Raw genomic sequence first — 18,658 nt, 5'->3', positions numbered from 1 at the left:
CAGCAAGACTTATACTTCCATACTTGAGCATTTCTGGTTGAATATCATCTAATCAATTGAGAATATGTATTCCTGATTGCATGCCTGTTGACTGTTTTTTACCACTGTACTGTCACTGCTTGTTTGATTTAGCAATTTTTCGAACTATTCCCTGGCATAAAGAATGGTTAGTCTTGTTTAATTTCATGCCAGTGAGACCCAGACATCAAGGATATCTTTTTTTCCAGTGTTGATGTGACCCTTATCATCTCTAATTCCTTTTACAGCACTCTATCCTCCATTTCTGAGCTTTTACAACAGCCTCCAGAATATTTTGCCACCTTCCTGATATTTATTTTCGATGTTCTTACCAAAGTTTTCCTGTGAGTTTTGTTTAGCTAGTTTTACATAGCGTTTAGCTTTCTTACATTTGTCTCTGTATTCTGTAGGAGCACAAGCTGACTTATTTTCCAGGAACTTTTGATATGCTTTCTTCTTTTCCTTCACTGCCTCTTTAACTTCCTGTGTCCACCATGGAATTCTGATTTTTCTATCCTTGCAGACAACCTCACCACATGCCTTTCTTTCTGGCTGAATCAATCAGTATTTTCTTCAGAGCTTGCCGCTGAATCTCCATGGTTTGGTTCCTATTCTCAAACTCTTTCATTTTTTCTTGAATGATGTTAGTGTATTTTAGTCTACAATTCACATCTGAGAGCTGCTCAACTTTTATTCGCTTTAAAACCTTCTTACGTGTTCATCTTTTCAATATGTAATTCAGTTTTATTCTGCTCAAGACTAAGTGGTAGTCACCTCCAATTTCAAATCCTCTGTACACTCTAGCGTCCTGCTAATCAGAAATATCACTATTAAGAATAACATAGTCAATGAGACTTTTTCTGATTCCTTGCTTCTTCTCTCCATGTGAATTTATGCACATTTTTATGTTGGAACATTGTATTAGTAATAACCTGTCCATGTCCTGAGCAGAAATCCAACACATATTTGCCATTATTATTAGCTTTACTCTTGTCTTCAAATTTTTCCAAAATATTTTTGTATGTCCGACAATTATTTCCTACTCTGTTGTGATTAACAAGAACCCAACTTTTCATTGTGCAGTTGCTTTCTCTAAAGCCTCAAAAAATTCCTCCACTTCTATCTTAGTAGAACCTTCTGTGGGAACATAGGCACAAATAAGTCTCATTATCCAATTTCTCATTCTGATATTTGCTCACATCACTGTACTTGATATTGCCTGCCATTCAAGAAGATTAGAAGGAGTAGCTATAGTGAATCCTATAGCTACTCCTTCCTCAGCTAATGCCATTTCTTTGCCATTCGGGCTGCTTATGTTGGTAGTACCAGTTTTGACTGGTGTGTTGAGTTGGGGTGTGTTTCAGGATTTGTTCCAGTAGCTGACTTTTTTGCTATTCAACCTGGTTTCCTGGTGAAAAGAATGGGGGTCTTGTTTAACTTCATGTGAACCCCAGCCGGCATGAAATTCTCTCGTGTTGTATCATCATTTTCTTTGTAATTTAAGCCAATAAGACTACAATTTTGTCAGCTAAATCCCAAACAGTAGGAAGTCATCTAAATAAATTTATATATAATAAGAGAGAAATTAGTCAAAATGCTGAGCTAGCAGTATACTAGACAGTGTTCAAGCCAGTTTTAACTTTTGAATTTTGAATCTGAGAGCTGGGTTAGAAGTAAAACTGTGGTCAAAGACTAGAGACTACATATATGAGAGTTCTGAGAAAGATTAGTGATGTCAACTGATGGAATCAATAATAGTATCATATTAAAAATGACGATATTAGGAAAGAACTTGACATTGTTTACATTCATGGAGTGTTAACAGAGCTAATCTCAGATAGTATGATTACTTAACAGAATGGGTAACGAAAGGTCAGCAAAACAAGTGTTTTTACCAGGCCAGCAGGGGAAAAACCCAAGGGAAAGACTGCGATCCTAAGTAGATTGATACATTAAGAAGTGCCTTAGAAAACCATAACATAAGATTTGGAGTCAACAATATTGGAGTCCTGACAAGTGACATAAATGAGAAAAATTGTCAGAAGGTAAGAAGCTAGTAATGATGTAACTTTTCCATCTGGTTTATTATAATATCCTGTACACTGCTGAGAGTATGTATTAGGAATTTGATGAGATGATAATGATATAACTGAATATTTTCTTTCAAATAATTTCCTATATCATTAATGTAAAAATTAAATATCACTTGAAGTGTGCAGCCTTCTTGTAGCACACTGATAGTCAGCATCCTCCTCCTCCTGAATGCTACTCTTTCATATATTACTTTTTGATAGCTGTTCATCAGCTATTCCCACATATGAACAGTTCCATATTCATCCCTATTTGCTCTAGCTAGTGCCATTCAGTATCCTATCAAACTTTGCAGTACTCAGCAACATTATCATCTTATGTCCATTCCCTTTATTTAATCAATTATCACTATTATCAACTAATAAGAAATGACATAGTCAGAACTTTACACTTGGAGAAACATGATTTCATTAGTTCTTTTCTTGTCATAGGATTTCCATACAAAGATCTCTCTCTCTCTCTCTCTTGCTTTGTTGTAATTCCTTTACATGCTCTCTACCTTTCCTTTTCTCAGCCCTATCACTCATTAGCTGTTTCTAGTGATTTACAATTTAGATATTTATCTTGTAACAACCATCTCATTCTTCCACTTTCATCAGTGATCTTGCTGACACATTTTTTCATCTTTTGTCAACATTCTTAGTGATGTCACTCATTCCACACAACTCGCACCTCCCAAAACATCTGACATATTTGTTGATCAATTTCACTTCTTTCTATAAATCTTTCATTCTTTATACAAAACGCATTTTATATGCACTGCATTGAACAAAATCTCTCATATTCAATTCCTTTAACAGAGATGTTTTGGCTGTCAGTTGCTGTAATGCATTGCCATATTAACATTAGTACAATATAAAGGATACAACTTTTTCTAAATAGCTACACAGTATACTATCATACATTCGTTAAAAAAAAATTGCAAATTAATCTTACATTATTAACTAAATTCTAAAAAAATTGCTTATCTCTTTGCTCCTTTTAAATCACATGCTTTTATTTACTACTATGCTAGCTTAAATTTAAATGTTCTTGTGATATATCTATGATAAACTATTTTCTATCTTTTGCAGTGGATGTAATTTTGGTCCTTGATCAGGAAAGACTGTTTAATGAACTAGTAAGAGATATGCCTAGTTTTGTCAAAGTTGTGTTTACGCCAAAATCAGGAGGGGTAGGTATATAAAAGCATATGACATATGATATTATCTGTTTCTTTAAATTAAAATTAAACTATTATATTTATCTATATTATAGGATTTTGCCTGAGCACTAATTTCATAATAATGATATATCATAACTGCAAATTAAAGATACCAAGAAATTATATTCTTGGTTTAATCATTTATCCAAGTGTAAGCAAACAAAGTTTGTGTTTGAAGTAACTTCAGGCACAAACTGGGCTACTTTTATATAGAGGCTAATGACTTCATATCAATTGACTTAGTTTCACATAATGCTTTGTACTTTGCATTATGGGATATTAAGGCAGTATATGGTAATTCATGGCCCATCATGTTTTTCTGACTGGGCCATGAATTACCTACATGTCTATCTACAAGAAAAATACTAACTGTTTATCTTGTAGATGACTATTAAATTATTTAAGGAATTTACAGCATATGCTGGAATATTAATTAAAGGAAACTTTAATAAATACTTCCTATATTTTGGCAATGTCACATTGCCACCTTCATGGGAAGATACAACTATGACACTGGCACACAGGCACTACAAAAAGCAAATGAGGCAGAAGAGAGAAAACTACTGTTGTTCGTAGAGTCCTAAAGGTTCCCCTTTAGCAGGCTATATAGGATTGTCTTGGCTGTTGGGCTGAATTTCTCAAAATCCAAGCTTCCCAAGTTTGGAGCAGTCTCATGCATCCAAATTTGTTAGGTTTGTAAAGTTTTTTAGGGCTGAAGCTGATTCCATGAACAGTCTTTCATATTTAAATTTGCTGCGGTGTATTAACGTGGCTTTTTTCCAGTGTATTCTGTGGCGGATCCCCCCTTCATAACAAAGATTACACTAAATTCATCACCATTCCCTGTATTCAGGGCACCTCTGAAAAGTTAACCAAAATCTTAAAAAACGTGACCTGACTTCTTGTTACAAACCATATAAAAATTGGCATCCCTTATCCACTCCACCAATGACCAACCACTTCCCCTAGACCTTCCTGGGGTATACCAGATCCCTTGCAGCTGTAAACTGTCTTACTTTGGCCAAACAAGCAGGACTGCAAATGTCAGGATTTTGGAACACAAAGACTACATCCAATTTCACCAGTACAGCCACTCTGGGCTTGCAGACTATATTCTGGATACTCGCCACAGAATACGTTAGAAGAAAGCCACATTAATACACTACAGCAAATTTAAATATGAAAGACTGTTCATGCAATCAGCCTCAGCTCTAAAAAAACTTTCCAAACCTCAACGAATTTGGGTGCACGAGACTGCCCCAAATTTGAGAAGCTTGCATTTTGAGAACTTCAGCCCAACAGCCAAGACAACCCAATATAGCCTGCTACGAGGCACCTTTAGGACTCTCTAGGAACAACAGTAGTTTTCTCTCTTCTGCCTCATTTGCTTTTTGTAGTGCCTGCATGCATGTGTCATAGTTGTATGTTCCCATGAAGATGGCATTGTGACATTGCCGAAATATAGGAAGTATTTATTAAAGTTTCCTTTAATTAATATTCCAGTATACGTTGTAAATTCCTTAAATAATTTAATAGTCACTAACTGTTTTTGCTTACACTTGGTTAAAGGATTAAATCAAGAAATATAATTTCTTGGCATCTTTGGTTTAAAGATAGTATTTTATTAAGAATCCTTTTTGAATCAGATTTGTGAGTTGCTTTGGTTATATGATTATCTGGGGGGGGGGGTATACATTCACTAAACTGAATACAGTAGTACCCCAGTTGATACTATACCATTCAATGCTATTTCATTATCATTATAGTGCTATTTTGCAAATGCTCAGTACAGGTATCCTTCAGTTAACGCGGTTAATTAATCCCTCAATGTTACCACGTTAATCAAATCTAATAATCAATGGTAAAAATTACAATTCGACCATGATCAATTAATGTATTAATAATTCATTTTATATGGTACTCTTTTAGGAAAGATAAAAAATGAATGCAAAGTAAATGTTTAATAAATGCTTGTACTACCTACATTATTACTGCAATTTTTTTTATCAAAAGAAGTTATCAAGAGTCTTTTGAACAGTTTTAGTTTTTTTCTTATCGGCATAAATTCTACAATAACAACAAAATCACCCTCCAGATCTCGGCAAACAAACAATAAAACATATAGAAAAAACACTGCAAATATAATGCATGATGGTACAAATTAAGTGGATATTGAATCCAACATTATTTCATAACTGAACATAGGAACTGCAAGAGTTACGTGCCGAATATATAGAAAACTGAAAGTTTCGGCAGAAGCAAGCATAAGCAACCTTATGGGCAAATCGTAGTAAAGGTGGAGTAAACTCCAGATCACTTTCATTAGTATTTTTCATAATGCAAATCACATCTCCTAGAGGAGATGTATAATAAATAAGCCTTTGGCTCTCTATTTCAGTAATATTATACATGATGGTTTATTTATTTTTAGTTACAATCTAGAAATTATTGAACAAATAATAAAAAATAAGTAAACCATACTATACTGACATCGGAAGTCGCTGTATCTCTCAGTACAATTTACTGTCAGATATCACAAACCTTTACATAACATGTGTCAAACCAAACCAAGCAAAAACAGTGTGGAATATCGCTTGGAACATATTAATGCACAGCTACTCATGACCTCCAAGCTATACATTGAATTGTGTAAGAATATTTATATTAAACATTTTGCATGTATCTGTCAGATTAGCTGCGAGCTCTGCAGTTAAAGGTACGTTAATCAAAACTCTTGCTGCATATATCAAGGGATTGCTACAATTAATTTCACTGCGTTAGCAAAACCGCTTTAAGCAAGGAATACAGGTATTCCTTGTTTAAAGCGTTCAAGTGATAACACCAGATAATGTTACATAATTTCTGGAATTATGTACCATTATCTAGTGTTATCGCTACTCTAAGACACTTAAGGTAATTGTTGAATAAAATTTCAATACTGTTCTATTCATGTTTATGCTTTCACCTTTCTTATTTACATAAGGTTAAAATCACCCCATCTAGTACAATTACATTTAGCATTCTAATTTTATGAACTTATCTTGAGATTTAACTGAGGTTTTAGTGCACACTCTCATTTCTCACTCAGACCCTGTAGACACTCAGAAATGAGTGTCTACAGTATAGGAAGCTCACTGTAACATATTTCCTGTTGCAATTAATTCATTTCTGAACATTATTTATTTTGGAATATTATTATTATTATTACGGGTATCTCCATGGAGTCAGTAGACTCATCACGGGAGACCCAAACTAGCAAAACAATATCTGTCATATCTCTTCTTGAATTCATTTACAGATGAAGAGCTCACAACAAAGTCAGGCAATGAATTCCACTCATTCACCACCCTCCAGGCAAAAAACCTTGTTCTGACACCTTTGTTAACCACACTCTTCTTTAATTTCCAGAGATGACCTCTTGTTCTTCCATCACTATCACACAGCTGAAACATTTCCCCTGCATCAATCCTATAAAAACCTTTTAGTAATTTGAATGTTTCTATCATATCCCCTCTTCTTTGCCTATCAACCAATCTCTGCAATCCACAAGCTCTCAATCTATCAATGTAGGGAGCATTTTTTATATCACTCACCAACTTGGTCACTCTTCTCTGAACCCTCTCCACAGCCTCCTCATCTCCAAGGAATCCAGGTGACCAGACCTGAGCACAGTAATCCAAATGTGGAAGTATCAATGCTTTATAAAGGGGAATAATAACCTCTTTATCTCTGGATGTCAGTGTGTTCCTCAACAACCAAGTAATCCTATGTGCAATCTTGGACACCTTAGCAATGTGTCCTCTGAACTTCATCTCCTTATCTACCAATACCCCTAAGTCCCTAGCCTCATCAATCTCTTGGAGTACCTTTCCATCTATGTAGTACACAGCTGGTAATCTTTTAATCCCAAAATGCAAGACTTTACACTTTTCCACATTGAACTGACATCCATTTTCTTTTGCCCATTTTACCAGCTTATTTAAATCCTCCTGCAAACTTTCAACATCAGCTTGATTTTTTATTGCACTACACAACTTTGCATCATCAGCAAACAACTGAATATCTCCCTTTAAGCCGTTTCCTATATCATTTATATACAAATTAAACAACATTGGCCCAAGCACAGAGCCCTGAGGCACACCACTGGTCACCTGCCTCATTCTGGACTCAGCTCTTCCATACACCACCTTATGGTATCTCTCCCTGAGCCATTCTCCTATCCATATCACCAATTTAATATCCATTCCCATCTGCTCCAATTTGCGTAACAGTGTTCTATGGGGTATCCTGTCAAAAGCCTTAGCAAAATCCAGAAGTACCACTGTGTAGCCAGTTCCTTTGTCCAACTCTGATGTTATTCTATTATGGATAGTTAATAGATTGCTAAGGCAGGCTCTACCTTTAACAAAACCATGTTGGCCTCTATAGAGTATCATATCCTGATCAGCCTTGATATGCTAAAGCTATCAAGGCTGTGAAGTAAGTATAAATATTAATTGCATATTCCCAGTTAATAAACACTAGTAATTTTTTTGGCTGCTTGGCTGTATCATTTATTTAGCATAGTTTAAATATGAGTTTTCAGGTCTGAAGAACCCTACCAGTATGGGATTGTCTAACTCATTTGCTGAGTTAAAAAACTATTATAAAAACGTTCCTGCATCCTAGATGGATTTATATCTTTTTAAGTGAAGGACATGGTTGCTTTCAGGCTGCATGCAAACATTCCCATTTCTCAAGGAAAATGAAAGTCACTACAACCATGTCCTTAACCCAAAGGAAGACCTAGGTTTAATTCTAGTCGCTGACTAGAGGTACTTTTTCTGAGCCTTTCTTAGACCAGTTTATGAGTTCTCTCACAGAGGCAAGCATGTTTTTTTCCCCTCCTAGAAACTCGGGTTTTTTTTGTCCTGTAAACTCAAGAAAATCAACTGTAAAACCCATACTATTTAAGACAGTAGCCATATTAGGTTTAGGGACCACAAGATGGCATCACTTGTTTGCTAATCTGCTCACTGGATGCTGCTTAAAATTAGTGAGTCTTGGGCCAGCCATCTCTGATTGGCTACACAGTATCCAAAAGCTATATAGGGTTATAATGAAATAAGACTATTTTAAAAGATTATTGTTATATTTTCTGTTTTTCTATTTCTCAACCCTGATTTGTCTTTATTTGTTTTTTACTTAAAACTTCTTGAAATGTCATAAACGGTCGACTCGTGCCATTTATTTACTTCTACTTATGTTATGTTCCTATACTATAATGTAACAAATTTATTTGTTTTAGGACTGCGCCAGTTAGACTATGTATTGAGTTGAAAATTATAAGATATTAAACTAAAAATAAAGCAGATTTTGTTAGCATTCCCCACCTATGTTAATCCTTACCTTTAATTAGTCGTAACTCGATTGTACTTCATCTTATGCAGGTTCGAAATTTTTAGGATAGTGCATTGATAGAATCAGTCCAATGCGTTGTTCACAAACCATTTAATAGCCACTAGGCTAACCGTGTGGACGCGGTTAGCCTAGTGGCTGTGTGCTTCGCAACCATATGCCTGGGGAAATCTTTCAACAACTATCTCTAATCCAGAGTTAATAAGGTGTCACACCTTTTGGCAACTCGTATATGAAAATATGACTTCTGCGTTACTTCAACCTGATATCACCTCTGGGTCTGGCTCTCACTGAAGAGACCTCAATAATGGTCGAAACCAGAGTGGGTGGTGACCTTTCCCATAATGCATAGCATTATACAGGGTGTTCGGGATAAATTTGACATATTTATAATTAATTATATTTTTCCGTAAGTTACATGTATTAACACACACTTCTCTTCATTTAAAAGTTTGGACCCTTCTTCATTCATATACAAGATGTCAGAAAGGATGGATAGCTGGAACCCACCTGAATCATGGAAGAGAATAACTTGTATCATGATGATTCGTGCCCGCCATCAAAATAAGGATATTACGACTGCTGCCCAATGCTCCCTGAATACAGTAAAAACAATCAGGCATGAACTAGAGACTTGCAATGGTGACTACGAGGATGTAGCAAGAAGAAAGATCCCTAGCAGACGATCTGATTGCGTTCGTACAGCAGAATTCCTCGCAAATCTGCAGGAACAGGTGTTGAAGAACCCTGGCATTGGAATTCGGGCTTTGTTCGTGGAGTTGCTAACTGTAGTCAAGCCCTGGATAACAAGGGTAGCCAATGGTAGGCCGTATGTATGGCAGCAGGATTCGGCCCCTTGCCACACCTCTGGGAAAAGTCAAAAATGGTTGTCTGAAAATTTCTACGACTTCACCAGTCCAAATGTTTGGCCTCCAAACTCCCCAGACCTTAACCCCATGGATTATTTTGTATGGGGCACAGTTGAAAAAGACACCAATCGCACTTCCAGTAATACAAAAGCCCAGTTAATGGATAAAATTAAAACAGTTTTTGCGGCCCTTCCCAGGGAGACTGTAGCATCAGCTTGTTCGAGGTTCCGAAGCAGAATTGAAGCTGTGATCGATGCTAATGGTGGTTATTTTGAGTAAATCTTGTTGATAGTATTGTAATTAACTCTGCCTGTAATGTTTTTTTGTCAATTCATTAAATTTAATAGATACAAAGAAGATTTTCTTTTTCCTTACGAAACTATCAAATTTATCCCAAACACCCTGTACATAGCCATAAGGATATGGAATACTAAGGCAAGTGATGTGAAGTCATAAGCTTCTATATACGAATTGCTCCAGTCCTGAAAATAGTTCAGGCACAAATTTCTTTGCTTACACTTGGATAAAGGATTAAATCAAGTATATAATTTCTTGGCATCTTTAATTTATAGAAAAAGATACGGAACCATCTGGAAGTCATGTGATTAGTGTATCCAGGAGTGGCAGACAATCATTAGCTTCCTGTTCCGTTGTGAAATGGATTTTAGAGTGTAGGTTGTTTAAATGCACTAAAAATATACCCAATGTGTCTGGACTATGTTGCCAAAAAGCAAACTTATCATCAACATTACGCAGCCAAAACACTGGTTTGAGAGTGGCTGTACTCATAGCTAACTTTTCCAAGTGTTCTTTGTAGAAATTAGCTAAAGGGGAAGCCCATTGCTGTCTCATCTAGTTGTTTGTACTGTTTATCTTCCCTTTCCATGTAAAATAACCTGAATGTTCTGTAAATTTAAATAGTTGAAATATATCAGGGGGGAAATGTGACTTTAGTAAATCAAGTTTCATTTAACAGTACATTTGTAAACAGTGAAGTGACCACATGGTCCACACATATTGGATACATTTTTCGTGCATTTAAATACTGTGACAAAAATATTTTTGTGCTTTGAAGATGCTGGATATAAATGCCAGTGAAATATCAGCAAATAAGTTAACAAATATTTTCATATCATTCTGTGTTGTCATTAATACCGTGAAAATAAAGGACATGTACTGTGAACACATAAGCCTTTCCACATGTTTGAGAAATACAAACTTAATCCACTATAAGCCTTCTGCCAAATTAGAGACCTTATTCAACTCCTCCAAGGATCCTTGACTGGCTTATCCTGGAGTGTACCACGTTCACTGCACTTGTAACTTGCCTTATCTAGATGAACTGGACACATGATTCTTCTGTAGAAAAAAAAAAGGAATACAACACATTAATTTAATAACTAGGGTAAATTTGGCCTTCTGATGATGTGCTAGATACTCCATACAGAATTCTCACATCACATCAAAATCTAATATGAGCACAAAAGTAAAGAATCCTGTGGAATTCTCATCAGTCACCCTAACCTCAACAATATGCATGGCACATATTTGACCCACATAACATTTTTGTTCTATCAGAATAAAATAATTAGGACTGTGGTACTCCAGAATCTTGGTAAGAATTTGTTAATTACAAACCTCAGCTTTATTTTAAATACTGATTAGGTTACTACTACTGCTATTTAAGATAACTATGTGTGCACTCCAGATGATTCACATCAAAACAGTGGGGGAAATTAACTACTACAGTATATCTTATTCTTCGTTTTGAACCAGGATCAATCCACTGATAGTCAAAGCTTCCCCAGTTTATTTCGATTCCATTCTATTTTCAGCTGCTCTCATCAGTTGCAATTTGGCAATCCTAATAATTTCATCTTGCTATCTTTTTCCTTGGTTTTCTCCTTTGCTTACTGCCATCTACTGGTTTCCATTCTGTCAATAATTTACAGGCCATCTTTTGTTGTTATATCTTACATTGTGTTCAACCCATCTTTTTGAATCATAATGTAACTGATGATATCCTTACACCTCTTCTGGATCTTATAAAATGGGAGAGTATTCTATGTTTAAGTGTCACACCAAGCATGCTCCTTTCAGTTCTTCTCTGGGTAACTTTCAATGTGTGAACCATATTTTGAGTTAAATTCTAGGTTTCACTGATGTATGCAATTACAGGTAAGACACTGATTGAAAGTTTTTCCTCCTTCAAACTATTGGAAATATCACCTTTGAGGATATCTTTCATCCTCCCAAAAGCCATTCATTCTAGTTGTATCCTTCTCTTTATTTCTTCTATTTGTCCATTTTTCATTTTTATGATTAGGTCCAAATAAATATATGTATCTACCCCTCTACACTTCTGTCTCTTAGTATAATTCTTCTTTAGTGTTAAACTGTCATTCACCATTGCTTTTGTTTTGTTTAAATTCATGTTGACTGGACACATGAGCTAATTCCTCTAATTTTATTTCTAGGTCTGCATTTTCTACTAAAATGATGCTTGTGTAGGCTCAAACTTGTGTGTGTGTGGGTATGCGTGTGCGCAGGTGCATTATGTCTCTGAACACTATCCAAAGAACTCTTATTTAAAATAGAAAAGGCTGCATCTTTACTTTCCTCACAGGAAGCTGATTTATTACAAATGGAATCAGCCTTTGCAATAAACAATATTGGTTGTCAAAACATCTAAATTATTAACAGGTTCTACAGTCTTGTGTATTAAGTATTCTAAACAATTCTTCCATGATTACAGATATACATCTTCAATGGGATGAAATTGTGGCAGGTTTTCACATTATTCCCTCTGTACTAATGTTCCTTTTGAACAACTAGTAGCTCTTTTACAAGTGAAGTTATCCAGGAAAGTTGTGATGCCCTTTGTATATAGTATAAATTCAAGTTACTTCTTATGTGGAGACACTATCTACAAACAAAACTTCTGCTTGGCTAAGGATAACCCTATGTATTGACAAATATTATCTACTTGGAAGCCTTTGAAGAAAAGAACATCTTCCTATTAAAACTAAAACTATGGAAGAGTTATATTGGTGATGTTTACTTGATTTGGAGCCATGGTCTGAACACATTTCTTGAACCTCAACAGCCAGTACCCCAAAATAAAATTTATCATGGAGTTACAAGTCAATGGTTCCCTTTCTTTTCAGGCTGTCATACTTACTCGTCAGACAAGCTGAAACTCTGTGTATAAAATACGCACACACACTAAGAGATATCTTTATGCTGTCTCATCTTTATCTTATCAAAAAGTAGGTGTAATTTTTACATTGGGAGCTTGTGTCCACACTCTCTTCAGTGATAATGAATTTACCCAAGAACTAAAGTTTCTTTTGATGGCTTTCTAAAAAATGGCTACAAAAAAAAAAAAAAAAAGAGAGAGAGCGGACTGTTTCAAACCCCCTGTTTAATTTCATTCAAAATTCCTCTTCCTGTGTGTCATGCTGTTAATAATATTGAAATAAATGGTGATATTTCTCTCCTACACATCAGTTCCATTACAGCCAAGTTAGAAAAAAATTCTCAAGAAATATAAGATCAAAACCACATTCATACCTGTAACCAAACTATGATCCTTGCTTTGTCCAGTAAAACCAAAACATGAGTGCCTAAGATACCCAGTGGTGTGATTGCAATGACTTATTATGGACAAATAGAAAAACTGATAGAACTTCCACATCATATGGAATCGTTTGTGGTGGATGGATTCAGGGCCTCTGCACTATCCAGTCATGCTTTTAACTGTGCTGATCCCATGATGGCCAGTCCACTACACATCTGGTAAAATGGGATAGATTGGGGCTCCTATATAGATGCTGTGATGAGAGAAAAATATTGGAATCTATGGAAATTATTCTCATCTCTGTTTGCCTTAATGCAAATCTGCTATGCGATATCAGCTTATTACTCCACTGCTAACTCAGTTTGTGGGTGAATACTCAGTTGTGTGATTGCAATTTCCCTTATTATGGACAAATGGAAAAATTGATAGAACTTCACATGGAATCACTTATGGTTGTAGATCAAACCTCAGCTCTATCCAGTCATGTTTTTAATTCTGCTGATCCTGTGATGAACAAACTACTACACATCTGGTAAAATAGGATAGATTGAAGCTCCTATATAGATGTTGGGATGAGTTTGAGAGAAAAATATTGGAATCTATGAAAATTACAGTAGTCCCTGCTTATTCGCTGGGGATATGTTCGAAGACCCTTAGTGAATACCTGAAACCGTGGATAGTACTGAACCCTACTGTCTGAACTTGCTGTGCCTATACATACATGGGCACAGTAAGAGATTAATAACAATAACTAATAATAAAATAGAATAATTATAACAATATACTGTAATAAAAGTTATGTGAATGTGAATGGAATCTTAGCAACCTCTGTATACGAATCTTTTTTCTTTGCTTATGAAGTCAAGAACTTTCACCTTTTTGCTTAAAGGAAGCACTTTACAATTTCTCTTTGGCATATACGAATTGCTAGCATCACTACCCTTGCACTTTGGGGCCATTATTAAGTAAAATAAGGGTTACTCGAACACAAGTACTGCAATACTGTAGCATTTGATATAATAACAGAGACAGCTAATGACTAATGGGTGGGTAGCACATTCAGTACATCATGGATATGTTGGACCAAGGGATGGTTCACATCCTGGGTGGGACAGTGCAAGATTTCATTACAATACTCAGAATGATATGCAATTTAAAATTTATGGATTATTTTTGCTGGAATTTTCTATTTAATATTTTTGGACCAGAGTTGACCATAGATAACTGAAACTGCAGAAAGCGAACCTGTGGAAAAGGGAGGACTACTGTATTCTCATCTCTGTTCATCTTAATGCAAATCTGCTATGACATATTAGATTATTACTCTACTGCCAACTCGGCTGTAGAGTAATAATCAAAGAGATGAATGCAAAGCCACCACCACCATGCTCATATTCTCAACAATACAATTAGATCCAGAATTACTTCAAATGAAAGCAATCCATTTTTAATATACTGACAATGATATTCTTGTAATGTTTAGTGTATTTCTCTGATTTTTTTTCCCCTCTCTTTCTGTGTTTATGCACTTGATGAAGATCTTCTAGGACAAAACTAGTTATGCTATTTAAAGAATATAGAATATTATGTTTTATTTTTTCTCCTTGAGCTGTTTTAGTCATGATAAATACTTCCAAATGTGTGTGTGTGGATAAAATTATAAAAATTCAAATATATATGCATATTATATTGTTATTACATGACACTACCAGGGAGTCCAAAGACTCATCTAGGGAGGGCACCTGCTCTACAACTCTCAGTCTCCACCAACTACAACGAACCGCAACTACCATCATTATATACATCAACACCATCTACTGCCTAACACCAACGCTAGTATTTTCACACAGTCCATGTCCACGACAGGATTCATACCCGCAGTCTTTTGGCTGGAGAGCTCATATGCTAACACTTGGTCAACCAGGCTGGCAAATATATTCAAATATATATATATATATATATGTATGTAATTATATATGTGAATTTTTATAAATGGAAATTATGCTCAACCCTGTCCATCTGAATGCATATATAATGTAGTAACAGTTATATTTGTAATATTTATTGTAGGTTTCTGTATCTTTCCTTCTATGCACCAGATAGTCTTCAGCAGAACTCCATCCACTTTCATTACTATTATTATTATATGACACCTTCACAGAGTCCAAGGACAGCCATGGGAGGGCATACTTCTCTACTCAACTCACTGTCTTAGCTACTTAATTCTCCAACTACTCACAGTGTCATCTACCTCCCATTACCGATTGATAGTATTTTTTGTCTGTAAATTGCATGTGTTCCCATGGCCAATTGCCAATTTGCCTGTATGCAGGATGAAAAATCCATGTATTCAGAGAAAAAAAATCTGATACCACTGTATCAGATTTTTTCATCCTGTATGTAGGATGAAAAACCATGGCCAATTTGCCTGTATGCAGGATGAAAAATCCATGTTTCCAAGAGAAAAAAAAAATCTGATACCTCTGTATAAGATTGACTAACTCACCTTTAGTTGAAAAAGTCCATATAAAGATTCCTGTTATTGTAATGAGAATTGAACTTAGGTCTTTTCCAATCGAAAGTGTAATGTCCCATTGTTCTTCCAGTTACAGTATGGAAGCATTTAAATAGACTAGAATATATATATATATATATATATAGAATCCTTTTTCCCCCCTCTCCAACATATGAGGCAACTTCATGGTTGGCTCACTGTTTTATAAAACTAAGTGTTATAAGACAGAAAATTCACTCAAATACAAGAGTAGTAAATGGTGTTAAGTGTAACACACTTTACTATAACAACTGCTCTTAGTGTTTATACAAGTTTTCTATATTGATGATAGTCATGTATAAATAATTCTTATGATAAAAATTTAAAGAGATTGGTTACTCAGCTGTAGCTTGCTCACATCAGAAACAAGTATGTTTCATCTTGAGATTTTTATTAGCTCTCTAAAGATATATGCTGAAATGGTCCATCTGTATATACTTTTAGCTTTACTTGTAGTTTTTAGACAACATTATAATTTAACATCATATTGTCTTTAGAAAGAGGTGTGTGTTTCATGTTTCAGCTGGGAAGCATAGAAATGAATATTAAAAACATACAGCATTTGATATAGAAATTACACATTATCAAAATACTATGTTGTTTGTCTATATCTATTTTTAATTGTAAAATTCATAAATTTAATATTGCTACATGGTAATTCATTTATCATATGAATCTTCAAAATTATGTTCAAAATATAGGGTCTTGTATTCATTCAAAACTGAATAGAAGAACATTCAAAACTTTGAATGTTCTTCTGTGATATTCCAGTACAGGAGTCTAATAATAGTAATAATTACATCTCTATAGGTGGTTGAAAGAAGTAGGTCTATAAGAGCAGAAACAAGAGATTCTCGTGTTCGTGATTATTTTTATGGACTGAGGACACCTTTATTTCCACATTCATTTGATGTAAAATTTGTAGATGTAAAAATCTATAAAATAGGTGGTAAGTGCTATAGGATATGTTTCTCTCAGTTTATGAACCAATATTTGACTTTTAAACTGAGTTTTCTATTTTAGCAGGCATTTAATAGAGAATCAATTTTATAATAAAATAATACACATATAATTATTGAAAATATATAATGTGTAATGTATGAATATATGATGTAAATAGAAACTTAATACAGAACAATATATATATATATAACTTATATCTTAAGTAGTAAAACTTAAGATATGTTTTACTACTTAAGAAAGTAGTATTAGTAAGCAAATTTTAGTATTATTACTACATGGGCATTTCCATGGATTTCAAGGTGATTATTGTGGGGAATCACTAACCATAATGCTTATGATACTTTTTCTTAAACTTATCTACTGACAGAACATTCATCGCCATTTCTGACAATCCATTCTCTGACTACTTGCCATATATAGACTCTTTTTTCATAATTGCTCTTCCTCTCTCGAATTTTTTTATGTTACTGTCACTTCCCGGTGGAGAGAGGAGTTAGACAAGGATGTAAATTATCACTATTATTATTTAACCTTTATAGTGAGCAGATGCTTAGAGAGGTACTTGAGGATGAAGAAGAAGGAATAAAAATAAATGGAAGAATCATCAAGAATCATACTTCAGGTGCAAACAAAGTTTACAAAGTCTATCCCAGCAGACTGAATGACCCTGGTGTTCATCGTCAGGATTGTTCCAGAAAAGAACATAACTAGACAAGGCACTGGCATGTGTTCTTTTGTAAGAGATGTCTCTCTTGTGTTCCTCCATACCTAATTCAATATATTTATTTGTTTGACCAAAATAAGGGATGTTACAATCACACCATATCTTATATACGCCAGGATATTTCAGATTATGATGATGAGGCTTTGGATGGCATACTAGCGAGCGGATTTTTGGAAGTGTAGTGAATAAGGTCCTGATGTTGTACTTCTTAAGAACTTTAGCTAATTTTTTTGAAACTGAACTGATGTATGGGATGGAGATGTTACCCTTAAAGTTTGTTATTGCTTCAGTGCAGTGGCTAGGAGGATTTAGAAGAAATTTTTTAATGGTTTTATCAGAATATCCATTTTGTCTAAAGACATATGAGAGGTAATTAATTTCTTTTTGAAGTTCATCTGGGTCATTCAGAAGAGAGCGTGTTCTACGTCCCAAGGTAGAAATAGTTCCAAGTTTTTGTGGAGGAAAATGATGGACTGACTGTGAAGATATCTATTAGTTTGCGTAGGTTTTCTATACATTGAGATTCTAAATTTTCCAGAGCAGTGTGAATATTTTATATCCAGGAATGGTAGGGAATTGTCATATTCAAGTTCCACTGTTAATTTTATATTAGGATGCTGATTATTGAGATGATTAAGAAAATCGATGAGAGAGTTGTGGCCGTACTCCAAATAATAAAAATGTCATCTACATAGCGTTTCCAAAGTTTTGATTTAAATGAGAAGGATGATATATCTTTTGTTTCAAAATTCTCCAAGTAAATATTCGCAAGATAGGAGATAAAGGGTTGCCCATCGCTAGACCTTGGTTCTGTTTATAGATGGTGTCTTGATATCAGAAGTAACCAGACTTAATGCAATGGGTCAGTAAAGCAAACATTTTTTTGGATAATTTGTTCTTTAGTAATATTAGCATGTAGGGACATTTGTAAATAAGGAAACTATGTCAAAACTTGCTATTATGTCATTCTCGTTGATAGTTATATCTTTAATGTGTGATATAAAGTCCATGGTATTGTTGACGAAGGATGAAGACTTATTAGAAAAACACTTGAGGTATTTAGCAAGATGTTTAGAAAGCTTGTAAGTTGGAGAATCAATACTTTCTACGATTGGACGAAGAGGGATGTTTTCTTTGTGGATTTTTGGAACTCCATAAATACATGGGATAAGTGGATGAAGAGAACGTAGAGAAAACCGAATGTTGCGAGATAGTTCGGTTGTTGTTTTCAATAAATTGTTTGTGCGGTTTTGTAGTT

The 18,658-nt window shown here is 34.8% G+C and overlaps 1 protein-coding gene across 3 annotated transcripts in view; it reads left to right on the top strand.

Moving 5' to 3' along the window:
• Positions 1-18,658, top strand: part of cbc (protein CLP1 homolog) — a 194,100-nt gene that overhangs the window by 136,142 nt on the left and 39,300 nt on the right. For all 3 annotated transcript variants that reach the window (XM_090415421.1, XM_090415438.1, XM_090415432.1), the window contains exons 9-10: positions 3,183-3,283; positions 16,524-16,662. In XM_090415421.1, the coding sequence (XP_090271547.1) occupies positions 3,183-3,283; positions 16,524-16,662 (240 nt within the window). The remainder of the gene's footprint in view (positions 1-3,182; positions 3,284-16,523; positions 16,663-18,658) is intronic.

This window comes from Typopeltis vanoorti, chromosome 1 (genome assembly GCF_054136105.1).
Source record: "Typopeltis vanoorti isolate ZY-2024b chromosome 1, IOZ_Tvanoo_1.0, whole genome shotgun sequence".
NCBI classification, from domain to species: domain Eukaryota; kingdom Metazoa; phylum Arthropoda; class Arachnida; order Uropygi; family Thelyphonidae; genus Typopeltis; species Typopeltis vanoorti.
This window is presented reverse-complemented; position numbering and strand designations above follow the sequence as displayed.